The 17,710-nt window shown below is 40.4% G+C and overlaps 1 protein-coding gene across 1 annotated transcript in view; it reads right to left on the bottom strand.

The window, feature by feature from the left end:
- The window catches only part of Usp5 (ubiquitin specific protease 5), a 100,643-nt gene that overhangs the window by 10,699 nt on the left and 72,234 nt on the right, over positions 1–17,710 (bottom strand). The window contains exons 13-14 of the mRNA XM_068385738.1: positions 7,575–7,757; positions 5,891–6,119 (exon numbers count right to left, since the gene is read on the bottom strand). Coding sequence (XP_068241839.1) covers positions 5,891–6,119; positions 7,575–7,757 — 412 coding nt within the window. The remainder of the gene's footprint in view (positions 1–5,890; positions 6,120–7,574; positions 7,758–17,710) is intronic.

The following is a 17,710-nucleotide window of genomic DNA, read 5'->3' on the forward strand; positions in this document are numbered from 1 at the left end:
TATTTAGTTCTTGAGAATTATACAATATTGTGGTGTTACCATATAGGGCATATAGGATACTAAAATAGTTTCCCCTAAATTTGTTGAAGATAAAGCAAATAGATACATAACCAGGTTAGGAAAATAGTTCCATAATGGACTTTGTGTGCTTGTGCGAATACACAAAAATTGCAAATTTTGGAAAAAGATTTGCATTTTTCCTCAACATACAAACTTGAGTCCTTTACATGGGATAGATACCAACGAAGCTGGGGAACGCAGCAGTCAGACTTTTATAACGAGGTGTAAACAGGTGGCTGATAGTCACTAGCTAGGAGCAGGGTCCCTGCTTGCTCACTGAGCACTCACTCTGACTGTAGTCAGGACTTCTAGGGGGTAGGTGATGGCGGGAAAGTTTGAGTAAAGTCAGGTTTGTATGTCTGGGAAAATTACAAATTGATTTAAAAAATTTGCAATTTGTTCCTACACTAATACAAACCTTTGTCCTTTACATAAGGGAATCATCCAAAGGTGGGAGGAAGTTCCTATTCAAACTGGCAGGATACTTATCACGGGATACTGAAAATTCAGACCCTTGTAAGTGGTGTAGAGTTAAGGTTCTTTACACCTCATGAAACAGTGGTTTAGCAATACCAGCAGGTCCATGGCCCATGCAATAAAGGGTACAGAGCAGAAAATGTGTGTTGTAATAATGAGGTATTTATATACCAATGAGTTTGCCTGGTTACAACACACTTCCCACGGTAAGGATTATGGGGAATGACACTCTGGGGATCCATCACTTTCCTTGTATTCAGCAACCATCCTTGGACTGTACTGAAGGTGTGAGGAATTGGCGACCTTCATTGTACCTTTATCATCTGTCCCATGTATTTCAGAGAGTAAAGGCGAGAGCGCAACATAAGCCAAAGCTTGCACGATAAAAAAAAATAATCGCTATCGAGGAACTGTATGAAAACTGTGACATCCTGTAATATATGGGTGCTGATAATTCATCATGAAGATATTTAAAAAAAATTAAGAAATTATATAAAAAATTCGCCATTTGTATATGTGCAAACTTTCAATACGGTAGCAGGACCTTCACATCAGCTGATCATAACCAAAGGTAAACAAAATATTAAGTAATTCTAGATTGTTAAAATGCTTCTGAAATTGAAAAATAAAATACAAAACGAGAAGAGAGCGCTACCCGCACCGACGTAGGGAGCGTATGGGCCAGCCCCCCACCTCGAGGAACTTCCCGTTTTCTACCAGAGAGCACATGACCTAAGCCAACCTCCTCCTAAGAAGAGGGAGGCGAAGGCGTAAGGGGAAGGACCCAAGAGGGGAGGGGGGGGGAGACCAGAACAAAATCAGGTGACCATTGTGATCGAAGGGAGGGGGAGGCCACCCACCGAAACACAAAGGAAAAACCCGAAATGGCGGCAAGCATGTAGCTCCTGTGAATGTATATAATAACGCAATATATAATGGCCGACGTAAATAATGACTGAAATAAATGCTAACACGCAAAATGAGAACATTAGGGGGAAAAGAACACGGGGAAATAAAATAAAACTAAACCTTTCTGAATCGGGAAAAAGCCGAAACGGAAAGGGCACAAAGAAAATAAACACCAAAAAGGCTTCCGAAATCGGGAAAATAACGATCCAGAACAACAAAGTGAGAACGTGTTCTTCTCCCCGAAAAGAACTCAAAACGTAAAGGCCGGCAGGAAAACCGCTTACAGATCGGCCAAGTAGGCTAACAAGCACAGCTCTAATAAAACCTTAAGGGTGTAGCCCCCTAGAAATAATAATGATAAAAAATTATCATGCCAAAATATCAAATTAGATGGCCAAAACATAAACAAGGGCTTACAAATAGTATGAGGAACTAAATGAAAGCCCGATAAACAAAGAGATCACTAGGAAGCAACATCAAAATGGCCGCGGCGAACCCCCGAAAGGGAACAACAAGTGGCGATAACAAAAAACCAAACACGATAAAAGATCAAATGAGTGTTGCTACCTAGAAATTCCAAACAAACAAATATAATACAGTACTCAACTTGGGAGCAGGGATCTTATAAATGTCGGACATCTTCAAAAACACAAAACAACACAGAGCAAAATAAAACACGTCTGACCAACGCAGGTGCTCTTGAGGAATGAGGATAGGGGGTGGGGAGATGTAGGGGTGGAGAGGGATAGTCGTAGTAGGAGGCAGCAGACAGGTGTAGGACGGCACCTCGTTGTTCCAGGGGATGTTGATGAAGGAGAGGTCTAATTGGTGAGGGACCTATGGTCGTGGTTCAATCACGCCCCAGTTTCCTATATCGACACTCAAAGAGTAAGCGAGCTAGGTTTATTCCTGGCATTCCATGCATCTCTTTTTTTCTCTGGTATATTCAGCAATAACTATGCCTTAGAAATGGTGCTAGAGGAGCATTTCACTGGGCGACACAGGTTCCTCGCCCAGAAATAGATTTTTCCTTCGTCAAAATCCCTTAATGGAGCATATGATATCCTAAGAAATGAGAAAATGAAATAATGATTTCCAGTAAGAAAATATTGATAAAATATGGCTTACACGATTGCCGAATCATGACACATCATAATAAATCTACGGAAACTTAATTTTTTAAGTTTGACATACATCCAAATCAACTTACGACGTATCTCTCAATCTCTATCTCGGTTGTAATTCGATGACTACCTGTAGATGATAGGGATTGCGAACAGCTGAATAGAAGGCAAAGTAGCATGCAATCTAGCCACTGCTTTCTTCATCCTTGGTGAAGGATTGGTCAACACTGTCACTCCCACAGAGAGAGAAATGACAAGAGTGATTTATATCAAACTCTTATTGATCGGTCTTACAGGAAAAATTTTACAACAGGAAAAAAGGAAGAGCAGTGGGCTCTTTTTTTTTTCTTTTTGATTGGCAGTGTGTACAATATCAGCTGACTGACAGTGTCTGAGACCAAGGGAACTTAAGGTACAAACAGATGCTCGTACAGAAGTTTCTCTATATTTAGAAAACATCAAAGTAAGAATGAATGCATGTGAGGTTGTACTCTGGGGCACTTCTTCATCAGCTATGTCAGTCTGGGAAGCGAGTGCTCTAAATAAGCAAACCTGATATCATTGCTAGTTTTGCAATAATCGAATGCATTTGTTCAGGACTTAATGATATATCTCCCACTGGGGATAACGACATGGCCGGTGTAGTAGGGTAGAGACACAAATACGTCTCTCAGTAACCCTTCTAGAATAGGGTCTGGATACAGAGTCATGATCTCCCAAACTTCTCTACTAACTGAGGATCCTTACTGTACTCTGAGGTGTAAGCCCTCAGTAAAATCAGTCAGCAGCAGTTCAGGGTCAAACCGAGCTTTGATGAAAATCCTTTTTTATTTAAACATCACCATGTGGCCGCCCATGCCATGCTCTTGTTATATGGCACAACATTGGATCCAGATTGCATAAGGAAATTTATTCTAGGAGCTCCTATTTAGTGACTGAAGTGGGCAGATTATAAAAAAACTTTTTATACAGTATGGGAAAAGATGTTTGCCCCTTGTAATTAGCTCCGCCTCGCCTATACGGGGTATACAAGCTTAAATAAGAGACTGTCCGGATGCGATAGAAATCACTGTACTACAGGTCAGACAGAACCATGTTCCACCAAGAGTCTTCCTTTCAGACGACAAAAACCTATCTCCAAAATCTTGTCACGTCTGGCCAGTGATGCAGATATGCAGCTAACCCTTCCTCCTTGTAGCAAGACATAGTCAAGTCCTTCCTGTCAGTAATAAGTAGTAGTTAACACTGCCTGCCCTTCCATTTGTACACTGAATTCTAGGAGAAAACATTTGCTTTCCCATCTAGAAGCCACCCCTTAGGTGACGTCTTCGAGTCTGAAGTCATCATACCAGCTTCATCTTTTCAGCTGCACTTCAGCCACCCTTCTGCGACATTATAAAGCCCAAAATCAACGTACCAGCACCATCTCAGCAGCTGAGAATTACCCGCTAACTCACCATTTAAGTATTCTGTTGCTCTAATTTTCAGTCTGTTCCCCTATCTATCAATATTTTGAACCGATTTGACTCCTCATTGAAATTAAAAAGAAGCAACATTTAGTTTTCTTAGCAAATAAGTTTGGTAATAAAAATGTTGTTTTTTATGAGTTTCATTTTAATAATGATTTCCAATACTTCAACTGCTACTCTTGAATTCATTTTGTTTAAAGATTGAAAGAACCTGTAAGGATTCTAAGATCGCAATGCACGTAACGATCTAGCCTATCAACTCTGTCTTCTGCCTCACAATCTAGATGCCTCAAAGTGCAACTAGGAATGCGGGAATGCAAGGGTTTAACAGCAGAAGGCTCAAAGCATTTGAAGAAATTGATTATCTGCGAGATGATCTCAAGTCTGTCAGGCTCACTGCATATTCATCAGACCCTTTACAAAATGAAGCACTATTACCCCTAGATCCTACTATGGAAACCAGGTTCCGGTGGTAGGTAAGCAAGCGGGCACGTAAGTCAGAGTTAACGCCTTAAAATGGAGACTCACTGGCCTTCTGAGATTAACAAAGGAAACTAAATAAGTTAACAGCTTTTAAGGCTTATTATGTGTGTACAGTATTAGAAAAAAGTGCTGGCGTGTCATATCATCAACTTCGCTATGAACAACTAGCTTATATCCATGTGCAGTAATACTAACAAATGGAAGAAGACAACTTGAAATACAATAAAACTTAAAAAATTAACTAGAAGGGGATGTGTCTTATAACTGCTGAGTTGACGGAAAGACTGATTGGCAATGAAACCTTGGCACTTTGCTTCTTTCTTTAACTGCTACTGTGTGACTCATTACTTTACTAGAGGCATGTGTATAAGAAAGGAAAGAAAATCAGAAATTTTCTTAAATATAAGGGGTAAACATTACTAAATTGAGCTTCTGGAGAAGAAGCAATATGAACACCAGAGGAGGTAAATAGGAATAAGGGTTATTCATATTTTTTCAATTCTATCTTAATATAAATTTCATTTTAAAGTATAAAAATATAATAAAAATTAAGCAATATCACATAAAGTATGAATAATCCTATTCTAGAATATAAAATAAATTTTGAAAACAATGTCAATACTTTCTAACATACAAACCATCAACTTAAATTAACCCTGACCTTCCAGCCAAATCTGTGATCAAATGAATGATAGCTAATAGTGAATATTCACTATTGTATAGAGAGTGAACCAACAAAAACTATGAAACTGAGAGACGAGTATAGTCAACCAATATTATGGGTATCAAGACCATGGTTTTGGTTGAAATATTCTACTCTACAAAATTCATGAGCCTACCATGCTTAATAATGATTCAACATATGAATTGTGAACTGCAGTCGATTGAGGAAGATTAGCCCTACACAAAACTAGGCTCTTAATTCAATACGGTACTGTACTTGGTTTAAGTACAGTCCACATGTATTAATTTTTCTACCTTGATTGCTTGGAGCTTTTGTGTGTCTTACTTGACCAGTCTTTGTTTAAATAAATATACCATATCCTATTACTTTTTGCTAACGCTATCACTTAGTATATCAATAAAAATATTTTCATCAGGCTATAATCATAACTTTGTGCTACATTTTTTGCTCCTCTACGTAATCTATAGGTTTTATTGATTTAATGAGATTTTCAAAGGAAGGTTAGGCAAATAAATAGGTTATGCTAAGGTTTAGGTAGCATAGGCTTACATTGTAAAAGCAAACTAACTAAAAACTCCAATACCATGAGACATGAAAGGGCACCCACTAGATTCCTCTATCTCTATATTTTGCCAAAATCCCAATAAAAAATACATAAAATCAAACATATTTGAAATATTTACTTGGGTGTTCCATCGGTATAGCTGGGTTTCTGTGGTGGAGGAACAACACACGCTCCTATCTGTGCTGCCAATAAAGCATCTAGTTCATGCTGATGGGAAAATATCCAGTCTGCAGCTCTTTCCAAATTGTTGCTGGTTTCCTTCAAAGCAAGAGTGGCTTGCTCCTTATTGAAACCCATGGACATCAGCATACCCAACCCATCTTCATTTGGTGTAAAATCACTACTCCCTGAAATGGATAAGTTGTTACATTAGCATCCAGTGTTTATGGTGTACGTAAAAATTTTTAATTAATGAAAAAAAATCTCAAATCTTATAAGTAATAAGCATCTTTAATAATCATGACATGAGTCCTTTAATACGAGTATGATTTCAGCTTAGCTGATACTTGGCTCTTAAAATTCATAACGAGGTGTTGATAGTAACTTGGCTCTAAAAAAAATGTCTTCTAAAAATAAATTAAATGAACCTAAAGTCTCTACAGTATACAGTGGTATAGTATAAAGTAAATAGTAATTACTCTCAAGAAACACAAAACCATATATGTTTTAACATTGTTCATGCCTTTCCCACAAAAAGGTGTAGGTTCTGGAAAAATAAACTGATCATTCATTATGAAATGAACAAAGTCAAAAACATTTATCTAAGTGACCCTGCAATAGCCAAAATTGTTTCTCAAAGACATAAAAAGCATTTGCTATGTATGACTAAAGGGATGTAACAAAGATTCCAAAAATTTCCGATTGAGAAAATTCAGCGAGAGAAAATTTCACCCATGGAAAGTTCCACCAACAAAAATTTCACCTGTGTATTTCATTTGTTAACCAATTAAGAATCAGCAATTAGCAATACCCACATAAATCATACCAACTCGTAAATCATGGAGAGCCCTTATTCACAGTGCAATGTCCCCTGACACTATCTGATATCTTGAAAGACAGACATAGTCGAGAATCTAAGCTCAAATCCTTTAAATTTGTCAAGGATTAAGACAAGCTGTTGATGGATCATAAAAAAGATTGTTTTAATACTCCACACGCTGGGAAATTTGATGAGGATGAAAAATTTAATAAATTCACTATTGAATAATATATAAGAAATAAAAGGAGTTGACTAGAGAACAACAATACTGGACAATTTACTGTATGTATGTTGATAAGGAAAGTGCCATGCCCATAGTAAGGGGTACCACTAACAATGTCTGACATCTTAGAAGAACTATATTTCATTAACAGATAGTTGTTGCTTTAGGAAACCCATAAATTAGAACACATTTTATGCTACAAAATTGGAATTTCATTGAACATTAAAGAGCATAAATATACACAGATTTGATGATTCTGTCAAATCTCATTTATAGTTTTTAAATGTTTGAAAATTTTACTTAAATTCTGTCCTTTTTACAAAAGAATGAACTTGTGTATGCTATCATTTAGCTCAAAACTTACCTGCAAATACCTACAATATTTATTCACTATCCTATCTGCTATACTACACAGCACTGTATTTACAGAAATACAGTCAACAATCTACAACATACAACTATGTGAATTAAAGTTATGAAAAAATTCTGGAGTACAGAAAAATTTCAAGTGTACACAATAAAATTTTACGCATACATGTTATTTTTACTATGTTAAACATATAGAACTGAATGAAAGACTCAAATCTGATAAACATTTACCTGCTGGTTTGTTCTGCAAAACAAGAGGTTCAGCAAAGTCTGCATCTCCCATATGCTCCATGACCCAATTCATAGCTGTCTCGGAACCCGTATTTCCCGTGAAATGGACAGCTTTCCTACAAGCCTCCCAAGGGAATCCCATTTCTGTCAATTGCTGAACTACAGCCAGGTCTATTTCTGGTTCTGAAATGAGAATATAATTTGCATTTGCAATTCACTGAAATAATTTATAATTTGGAGGAAAACGTATAATTTATAAACAGATCACTAAAATAATCATGCCATTTTCATCACAGGGTTATGAGTGCCAGTTTAGGCTAAACACACTCTAAAACTTCTACATGTTTTCTTTTTACCTCCGCCAACAAAGTTGGAAGGAGGTTATGTTTTATCCCCCTCTTTGTGTGTGTTTTTTGTGAACAGCTTCCTAGCCACAATTTTAATTGTAGAGTAATAAAACTTATAGGGATTAACTATTATGTAAAAAGCCTGAAATGATTAATTTTTGAAGGCCACGGTCACGATCGTTGTCACAGAGACCTCAAACTTGGTTCATAGTTGAGTGTATGAAAATCCACGCAAATTAATGCATGTTAACCTTTTTACCCCCAGGCTATTTGGAAATTTCCAACCCTTAACCCCCAAGGGGTTATTTTTTTCTTATCACATTTTGCAGTATATATTTTTTAAATTGCTCTAACAGGCTTAATTTTTGTCATAGAGAGGTCATGTTGGTCTCATTCTCTTGGAAAACGCCTGAATTTTCTCAAAAAATTATCAAAAATATGAAAAAAAAAAATATTTTTATAGCATTTTTTTGCAAGGACGTACCGGTACGTCCATGGGGGTAAAGGGATGGCTTTTGTGAAACGTACCAGTACGTCCTTTTGGGGGTAAAAGGGTTAAGGTCCAAGGTCAAGGTCGAGCAAAAGGTCGAAAAATAAGCTGCTGCAGTGTAGGTCTGCGTTCTACTGAGTGTCCCTCTAGTTACAAGCATGTTCTTATTCCTCTGTCTGCTTGTATATGTTTACATCACATTCTACAATTCTCTACATAAGAAAATTATAGTTTATATAAAACTAACAAATATGGGGTCTATATTAGGGTGATATAGTCCAGCATTGGGGCCGGTGAGGCCATTCAGCTCCAAGGAGAAGCTGAAAGAAACCGTAGATTCACTAAGAAGTAAAATTCAAAAGAGGTTGCATAGTCTGATGGAAGAAAGGAAGTAGGAGTATAGGTAAAGTAGAGGGTTAAAAAGTTGGTGCAGCTAGTGGCTGAATGGTCATTGCAGAAACTCAAAGGTAATTCCTACAGTATACCTCATCCGGTGCACAGACGTGCCTGCAGTACACATCATCCAGTGCATTAGCAGTCTTTGCCTAAAGTTCACCTCATCCGGTGCATAGACGGCCCTTGCCTATAGTGCACCTTATCTGGTGCACTGGCAGCACTAATCCCCTGGGGAAAGCTAATATAGGTGAATCTTCTTTTAGTAGAGTAATGGCTGGAACACTTTTTCTACGCCTAACACTACACTCTACAGCTTAAAACAACGACTATTTAAAATGTTTTATATGACAAAGGCAACTTTTACCCAAATCTCTCTAAACAGAGTTATTTCAACCCATTTGATAATACCAAAGCTCATGGAGATACTAGTATCATTATTAGGCAGCTAAAAGAGCATGACTCACAACCTCTGGTTGGAGTTTTGGAAACTCAGGTTATTGCCTTTTTGGCTAAAAGAATGTGCCTGTCTTTCGAATTTCAAAGTTTTTTTTTTAATGGAAAAAAAAAATGTGTTAATGCTAAAAAATCCTTTCTGTATATTCGTGCAAGTACACCCAGTCCCGTACGCAACCCTTTTCTGAACTGGGTACATAATTATCAAACTTTTTCTTCAAAAATTCCAAGGAAAACTATTCATTTTAGTATCCCATACAGTATACATAAATTCCATCATATTCTATGATTTCCCAAGGACTAGATTATCAGTTTTCCAAAATGACATATGGAAGCCATAAATTAATATTTTCTACCCAAAAGTAATGGTTTTAATAAGGCTAAGTAGTGCCCCTTAACCATATCATCACATTAAAGTTCCTAACTTTCTTAGGAGAATTTCTATGTATTCTACAGCAAAATTTTTCTGAAAAATTGCGACCTTGCTGCTATTAAATTGTAAGAGCAGATGTTCTTGAAACATGTTAACCAAGATGTATGAAATTAGGAAATTATACCTATCAAATGAGCCAGCAATCACTAAGAGACCCATCTACCTTCCAAAGAAAAATAATCTAAAGAATATCTGGAATCATTGTAGGGTCAACTAATACCAAAATATAGTACAGTAGAGGTAGTGTAATATCGTCATATTTCAAATACTGAAAGGATAAAAATCTGCTTTTGTTGGTTATATGAAAATACTGTTGAATGTACAAAGTTTGGTCATCCTTCAACAGTGATGAAAAAATACGCTTGCATATCATATGAAACAAGGCTAATTACACAGCCCAAGTGAATAGATTGCTTATTATGTCAAAAGCTATCATAAAGTTCTCTGGGGAGCTTAGAAAAATAATTGATAATAGTGGTTACTCAAATAAATAAGTTCTGATATGTATGAAGTGGCAATTTACTAAGGAATAAGAACTGAAATAAACCTATCTTTCCAAGGATAAGAACACTATAAAGCAAAGCATATCAAACACCGTATAAAGTCTTGCCAACGCCCATTAATACTGATGAAGATTTAGTTTAGATTCTCCTTGTGTATCACTACAAAAAAAAAACTTATATTGACGGAGGCACCCGTCTCTCCTGAAAGGCTTAACCGCGAGACTCGTCAGAGCGGAGGTGCTCGTGTTGACTCTACACATGCACGGGGGTCGCACTGAGATAAGAGGAGCGTCGAGATGATATCCCGATGCGACCAGAAAACTTACTGAAGCTTACGACCCGAGAGAGCATGCGGCCTACCTTGGTTTGCCCTCAGGGCACGTTTTCCTCTGCTAGGCCTACCATTATAGAATATGGGAGTAGGGTAAACTACACAAAACTCTGGTCGTTTGAGAGGAGGTTCCAGGTAACTCCTAAGAAAGTGTTTCGAGGTAAGTCTCTGTGTTGGAACAAACTTATATTAGAATGTAAACAAGACTTTGCTAATCATTGTCTATTCATAGCCTGGGTATATGATGTCTTACATCATCCCAGCCACTAAAAATATCAAAAAGTCAATGACAGGGCATTGCTGGTCAATAACAGTGGTACCGGGCATATCATTGGTATTTATAAATAAAAATAAAATCATAAATTTCCAAAAAATAATTCAAACCAAGATGCTTCAATCCCTCTTTAAACAGAGAAAAATTTAGATGGCCAATAACATTGTGCAGGCACAGGGCTAACCAAAGCTTTCAGGAAACAAGATGTAATTCATGTTGTCTGAACAATAAGTTGTGAGAAACAGAGGTCATGAGAGGTGGAGTTTCTTATTTTACATACTAGGTTCCCATAAACAATTTTCCTATTGAAAATTCTAAGTTATTTAAAAGAACCTTTTTCACACATCTATTTCTATACTTATATAATACTGTACTAACCAGTAGTTTAATAGAAAAAGAAAGAAAAGAAAAAATAACCTATTGCTGTACTTATACAGTAGTTACCACTCACTTCCCATCTTAATGAATCTTGGTCATTATATATTCAATTCAAATATAGTGGATTTATAATACAACCTAAGCTTTTGGGGAAAAAGAATACAGTACCATATAGTACTTTGCTATACTCTATTTTTTATAGCGGTGCATATTTGCACTTGACTCACAGGGATGCCCTTTTAGCTCGGAAAGGTTCCTGATACCTGATTGGTCGGAAGTATTTTCGTCCGAACACCTTCATTGATCTCGAATGATTACCAAGTAATATGAATCGAAACTTATTTATTAACCTATATTTCTCCATCAGATAGATGTTTAGTCAATAAACAATGTGAAAGAATAAATATATTATAAAGAATCGTCTTGGTAAGTCTAAATTTAATAACACAATCCGCCGAAGTCAACGACAGCAGCTGGTTTTCGGATGCACGCTTTGTAATTTTGTAATTTTTCACATATTTTAACGCAAATTGGGATAGATTACACTCAGCATAAGTTAAACATGTTATTATAAACTTTCTTTGAATACCAGAACTTACCAAACACATGGAATTAATAAAACCCAATATTTGTGAAAACTTATGGGGAAGTAAAAGAACAGCCTCTAGCGGCCTGGCGGAAAAAACGATCCCTTCTGACTCGTAGACGCAGTTTGTTTTTTTCTTTCGTAATATAGTTCGGGCTATTCCTTTCAGTTTAGATAGTCTTACATTGTTTCTCTTCGTATTATTTTGCTTAGTATTTTCCCACATTCCTGTTCCTCACCGAATATAATTTATGTTGTTGTTATTATTTACATACTTACTGACGTAAGGTGCAAAACATAGGAATCGTAGTGCGGATATCACATAGGCCTATATGAAAGAAGGGATATCGGGGAAAATAGATAGATATTCGGTGAGGAACAGGAATGTGGGAAAATACTAAGCAAAATAATACGAAAAGAAACAATGTAAGACTATTTAAACTGAAAGGAATAGGCCGAACTATATTACGAAAGAAAAAAAACAAACTGCGTCTACAACTCAGAAGGGATCGTTTTTCCGCCAGGCCGCTAGAGGCTGTTCTTTCACCTCCCCATAAGTTTTCACAAATATCTGGTTTTATTAATTCTATGTTTTTGGTAAGTTCTGGGATTCAAAGAAAGTTTATAATAACATGTTTAACTTATGCTGAGTGTAATCTATCCCAATTTGCGTTAAAATATGTGAAAAATTACAAAATTACAAAGCGTGCATCCGAAAACCAGCTGCTGTCGTTGACTTCGGCGGATTGTGTTATTAAATCTAGACTTACCAAGACGATTCTTTATAATATGTTATTTTTATTAATAAAATAAATTTTTGAATATACTTACCCGATAATCATGTAGCTGTCAACTCCGTTGCCCAACAGAATTCTATGGAGGGATACGCCAGCTATCACAATACTAGAAGGGGGTGTATTTACCAGCGCCACCTGTGGCTAGGTACTCAAGTACTTCTTGTTGACACCTCCTCAATTATTCCTCGGTCCACTGGTTCTCTATGGGGAGGAAGGGAGGGTCGATTAAATCATGATTATCGGGTAAGTATATTCAAAAATTTATTTTATTAATAAAAATAACATTTTTCAATATTAAACTTACCCGATAATCATGTAGCTGATTCACACCCAGGGGGGTGGGTGAAAACCAGTGTACAAGATTAAAGGATAGCTAAGTATCCCATATTTCATATAATCAGTTATCCACAATAACAATGAAATAATAAGTACCTGGTAAGGAAGTCGACTTGAACCGTTACTCTGCCTTTAATAAGATCGTCTTCCTTACTGAGCGCAGCGTTCCTCTTGGGAGGCTGAATCAACTCAAAGGTGCTAAAGTATACAGGGCTGCAACCCATACTAAAGGACCTCATCACAACCTTTAACCTTGGCGCTTCTCAAGAAAGAATTGACCACCCGCCAAATCAACAAGGATGTGGAAGGCTTCTTAGCCGACCGTACAACCCATAAAAAGTATTCAAGAGAAAGGTTAAAAAGTTATGGGATTATGGGAATGTAGTGGCTGAGCCCTCGCCTACTACTGCATTCGTTGCTACGAATGGACCCAGGGTGTAGCAGTACTCGTAAAGAGACTGGACATCTTTGAGATAGAATGATGCGAACACTGACTTGTTTCTCCAATAGGTTGCATCCATAACACTCTGCAGAGAACGGTTCTGTTTGAAGGCCACTGAAGTAGCCACAGCTCTCACTTCATGTGTCCTTACCTTCAGCAAAGCAAGGTCTTCTTCCTTCAGATGAGAATTTGCTTCTCTAATCAGAAGCCTGATGTAGTAAGAAACTGAGTTCTTAGACATTGGTAGAGAAGGCTTCTTGATAGCACACCATAAGGCTTCTGATTGTCCTCGTAATGGTTTTGACCTTCTTAGATAGTACTTAAGAGCTCTAACTGGGCAAAGTACTCTCTCCAGTTCGTTCCCCACCATGTTGGACAGGCTTGGGATCTCGAACGACTTAGGCCAAGGACGGGAAGGAAGCTCGTTTTTAGCCAAAAAACCGAGCTGCAAGGAACATGTAGCCGTTTCAGATGTGAAACCTATGTTCCTGCTGAAGGCGTGGATCTCACTTACTCTTTTACCTGTTGCTAAGCACACGAGGAAAAGAGTTTTTAATGTGAGGTCCTTAAAAGAGGCTGATTGGAGCGGTTCAAATCCTGATGACATTAGGAACCTTAGGACCACGTCTAGATTCCAGCCTGGAGTGGACAACCGACGTTCCTTTGAGGTCTCAAAAGACCTAAGGAGGTCCTGTAGATCTTTGTTGGAGGAAAGATCCAAGCCTCTGTGGCGGAAAACCGCTGCCAACAAACTTCTGTAACCCTTGATCGTAGGAGCTGATAGGGATCTTACGTTCCTTAGATGTAACAGGAAGTCAGCAATCTGGGTTACATTGGTACTGGTTGAGGAAAAACTGCATTGGCCTTGCACCAGCTTCGGAAGACTTCCCATTAAGACTGATAGACTCTGAGAGTGGATGTCGTCCTTGCTCTGGCAATCGCTCTGGCTGCCTCCTTCGAAAAGCCTCTAGCTCTTGAGAGTCTTTCGATAGTCTGAAGGCAGTCAGACGAAGAGCGTGGAGGTTGGGTGTACCTTCTTTACGTGAGGTTGACGCAGAAGGTCCACTCTAGGAGGAAGAGTCCTGGGAACGTCGACCAGCCATTGCAGTACCTCAGTGAACCATTCTCTCGCGGGCCAGAGGGGAGCAACCAACGTCAGCCGTGTCCCTTTGTGAGAGGCGAACTTCTGAAGTACCCTGTTGACAATCTTGAACGGCGGGAATGCATACAGGTTGAGATGGGACCAATCCAGCAGAAAGGCATCCACGCGAACTGCTGCTGGGTCTGGAATCGGAGAACAATACAAGAGGAGCCTCTTGGTCATCGAGGTAGCGAATAGATCTATGGTTGGCTGACCCCACAGGGCCCAAAGTCTGCTGCAAACATTCTTGTGAAGGGTCCACTCTGTGGGGAAGACCTGACCCTTCCGGCTGAGGCGATCTGCCATGACATTCATATCGCCCTGAATGAGCCTCGTTACCAGCGTGAGCTTTCGATCTTTTGACCAAATGAGGAGGTCCCTTGCGATCTCGAACAACTTCCTCGAATGAGTCCCTCCCTGCTTGGAGATGTAAGACAAGGCTGTGGTGTAGTCGGAGTTCACCTCCACCACCTTGTTAAGCTGGAGGGACTTGAAGTTTATCAAGGCCAAATGAACTGCCAACAACTCCTTGCAATAGATGTGAAGTGTCCTTTGCTCCTGATTCCATGTTCCCGAGCATTCCTGTCCGTCCAGTGTCGCACCCCAGCCCGTGTCCGATGCGTCCGAGAAGAGACGGTGGTCGGAGGTCTGAACAGCCAAAGGTAGACCTTCCTTGAGAAGAATGCTGTTCTTCCACCACGTTAGAGTAGACCTCATCTCTTCGGAAACAGGAACTGAGCCCGTCTCTAGCGTCATGTCCTTTATCCAGTGAGCAGCTAGATGATACTGAAGGGGGCGGAGGTGGAGTCTCCCTAACTCGATGAACAGGGCCAGCGATGAAAGTGTCCCTGTTAGACTCATCCACTGCCTGACTAAGCATCGGTTCCTTCTCAGCATGCTCTGGATGCATTCTAGGGCTTGGAAGATCCTTGGGGCCGACGGACAAGTCCGAAAAGCTCGACTCTGAAGATCCATACCCAAGGAGACAATGGTCTGGGATGGAACGAGCTGAGACTCCTCAAAATTGACCAGGAGGCCCAGTTCCTTGGTCAGATCCATAGTCCATTTGAAAATCTCCAGACAGCGACGACTTGAGGGAGCTCTTAAAAGCCAGTCGTCTGACGGAGCCGGACACAAGATCATGATACTGCTGCACAGTCTGTAAACTGTCAATCATGGGCAAGCGAGGAAGTACAGTGACAACCCGAATCTGTCTAGACTGTCTGGGTCGTACAGACAACTCCTTAACGGGTTGCTGAGGTTGCCGCACTGCGTCACAACAAGTCCCTTCTGTTGGTTGTTGAACGTCTTCCCCGTGACACATTGACTCCGTAAACAAAAAATCCTCTAACAAGGACTAAGCTTGGACTGCATGTCATGCAACACAGCTCAAGGTTTATGGGAGCAGGTGTGGTAACAGACGGGATTAGCGGCTGAAGTGTAACCATTACCTTCCCTGTAAGCATGTTATGCTTAAATAAAAGTCCATAAGAGGTTATGCAGCTAAAGGCTCCCTCCAAATGACAGAGTCCTCAAGGGAATATCAGAAGGAGGGAGAAAAGAACTTTCTCATCTACAGGGACCTTATCCTAGAAAAGCTAAGTTCTCTGAGTGAGGGTTCACTGGTGCAAAGCAGCAGACTAGAAGGCAACGTTATGAAACTGCTTGACAGTCTAGTGAGTTGGCAACAACCCAAGATGTGTTGAGAAGCATGCGGTAAGGTATGCAGAGCATGATGTATGCAGAGTATGCTGTATGCAGAGCATGCTGTATGTAGAGCATGTTGTATGCAGAGCATGCTGAATGCAGAGCATGCTGTATGCAGAGCATGCTGTATGCAGAGCATGTTGTATGCAGAGCATGCTGAATGCAGAGCATGCTGAATGCTGAGCATGTAGTAAGCAGAGCCTGCTGTAAGCAGAGCCTGCTGAAAGGAAAGCAGAGCGTGTGCATGGCGTTTAACATTTCTCAGAAATTCCATGACCAGTGCTAGAGTGCTTTATGCATGCTTGCATGGGGTTTAAACCATGGTATGCTGAACAGCAGAGTCAGAACGAGCTGGAACAACAATAGTGTGGTTTCCTCTTCAAGACTCCGATGAGGGAACACCTGAGGCTCAGTCTGCAAAGGCTGAATAAAAGACAAGCAGAAGGAAGGCGCATGGGTGGAGGAGGCTGACTCCTAGCATGAGTGGTTGAACCCAAGGGTTGCGCTTGCTGAGCGGTTGGCGGAAGCGGAGTAGCAAGTTCCAGTTCCTGTGGTGTGAGCGGAGCGCAATGAGGAAGAGGCTGCGCAGAACAAGGTAAATGTCTCGCAAGCTGAGGCTCCTGAGGCGCAAGGCTAAGGTGTTGTGGTGCTTGCCTTATGGAGGGTTGAGCTCGCTGCAGCAAGAGCTGAGGAAACTGACTCATGGACGGGAGAGGTTGTTGTACCTCAACCGAGTGTTGCATCACTGGTGGAGCAGCAAGTGGAGGCGGAGGAAGAGAGGTATAATCCTCCTGATCCCAATGTAAAGGTTGCCTTAAGAAAGGCGGAGGCTGAACACCACAGGGAACAGCAAACTCAGCACGTGTCTCAACATCGTACGCCTGGCAGGTGGAACTGCTGGCAGGTGGTACTGCGATCAGGCGGAGCAAGTGTAGGTGGAGGGAGTGTAGGCGGAGGCGGAGGAGCAACACTCTCAGCCCGACACTCACGCATCAAGTCCGAAAGCTGTGCTTGCATGGACTGTAGTAGAGTCCACAACATCATACGCCTGGCAGATGGTACTGTGATCAGGCGGAGCAAGTGTAGGAGGAGGGAGTGTAGGCGGAGGCGGAGGAGCAACACTCTCAGCCCGACACTCACTCATCAAGTCCGAAAGCTGTGCTTGCATGGACTGTAGTAGAGTCCACAACATCGTACGCCTGGCAGATGGTACTGTGATCAGGCGGAGCGAGTGTAGGAGGAGGGAGTGTAGGCGGAGGCGGAGGAGCAACACTCTCAGCCCGACACTCACTCATCAAGTCCGAAAGCTGTGCTTGCATGGACTGTAGTAGAGTTCACAACATCGTACGCCTGGCAGATGGTGCTGCGACCAGGCGGAGCAGGTGCAGGCTGGGCGAGCACAGGCGGAGCGAGAACAGGTGGAGGGAGTGTAGGCGGAGGAGGAGGTGCAACACTCTCAGCCCGACACTCACGCATCAAGACCGAAAGTTGTGACTGTATGGACTGCAGTAGAGTTAACTTG

Source organism: Palaemon carinicauda, chromosome 13 (assembly GCF_036898095.1).
Source record: "Palaemon carinicauda isolate YSFRI2023 chromosome 13, ASM3689809v2, whole genome shotgun sequence".
NCBI lineage: Eukaryota > Metazoa > Arthropoda > Malacostraca > Decapoda > Palaemonidae > Palaemon > Palaemon carinicauda.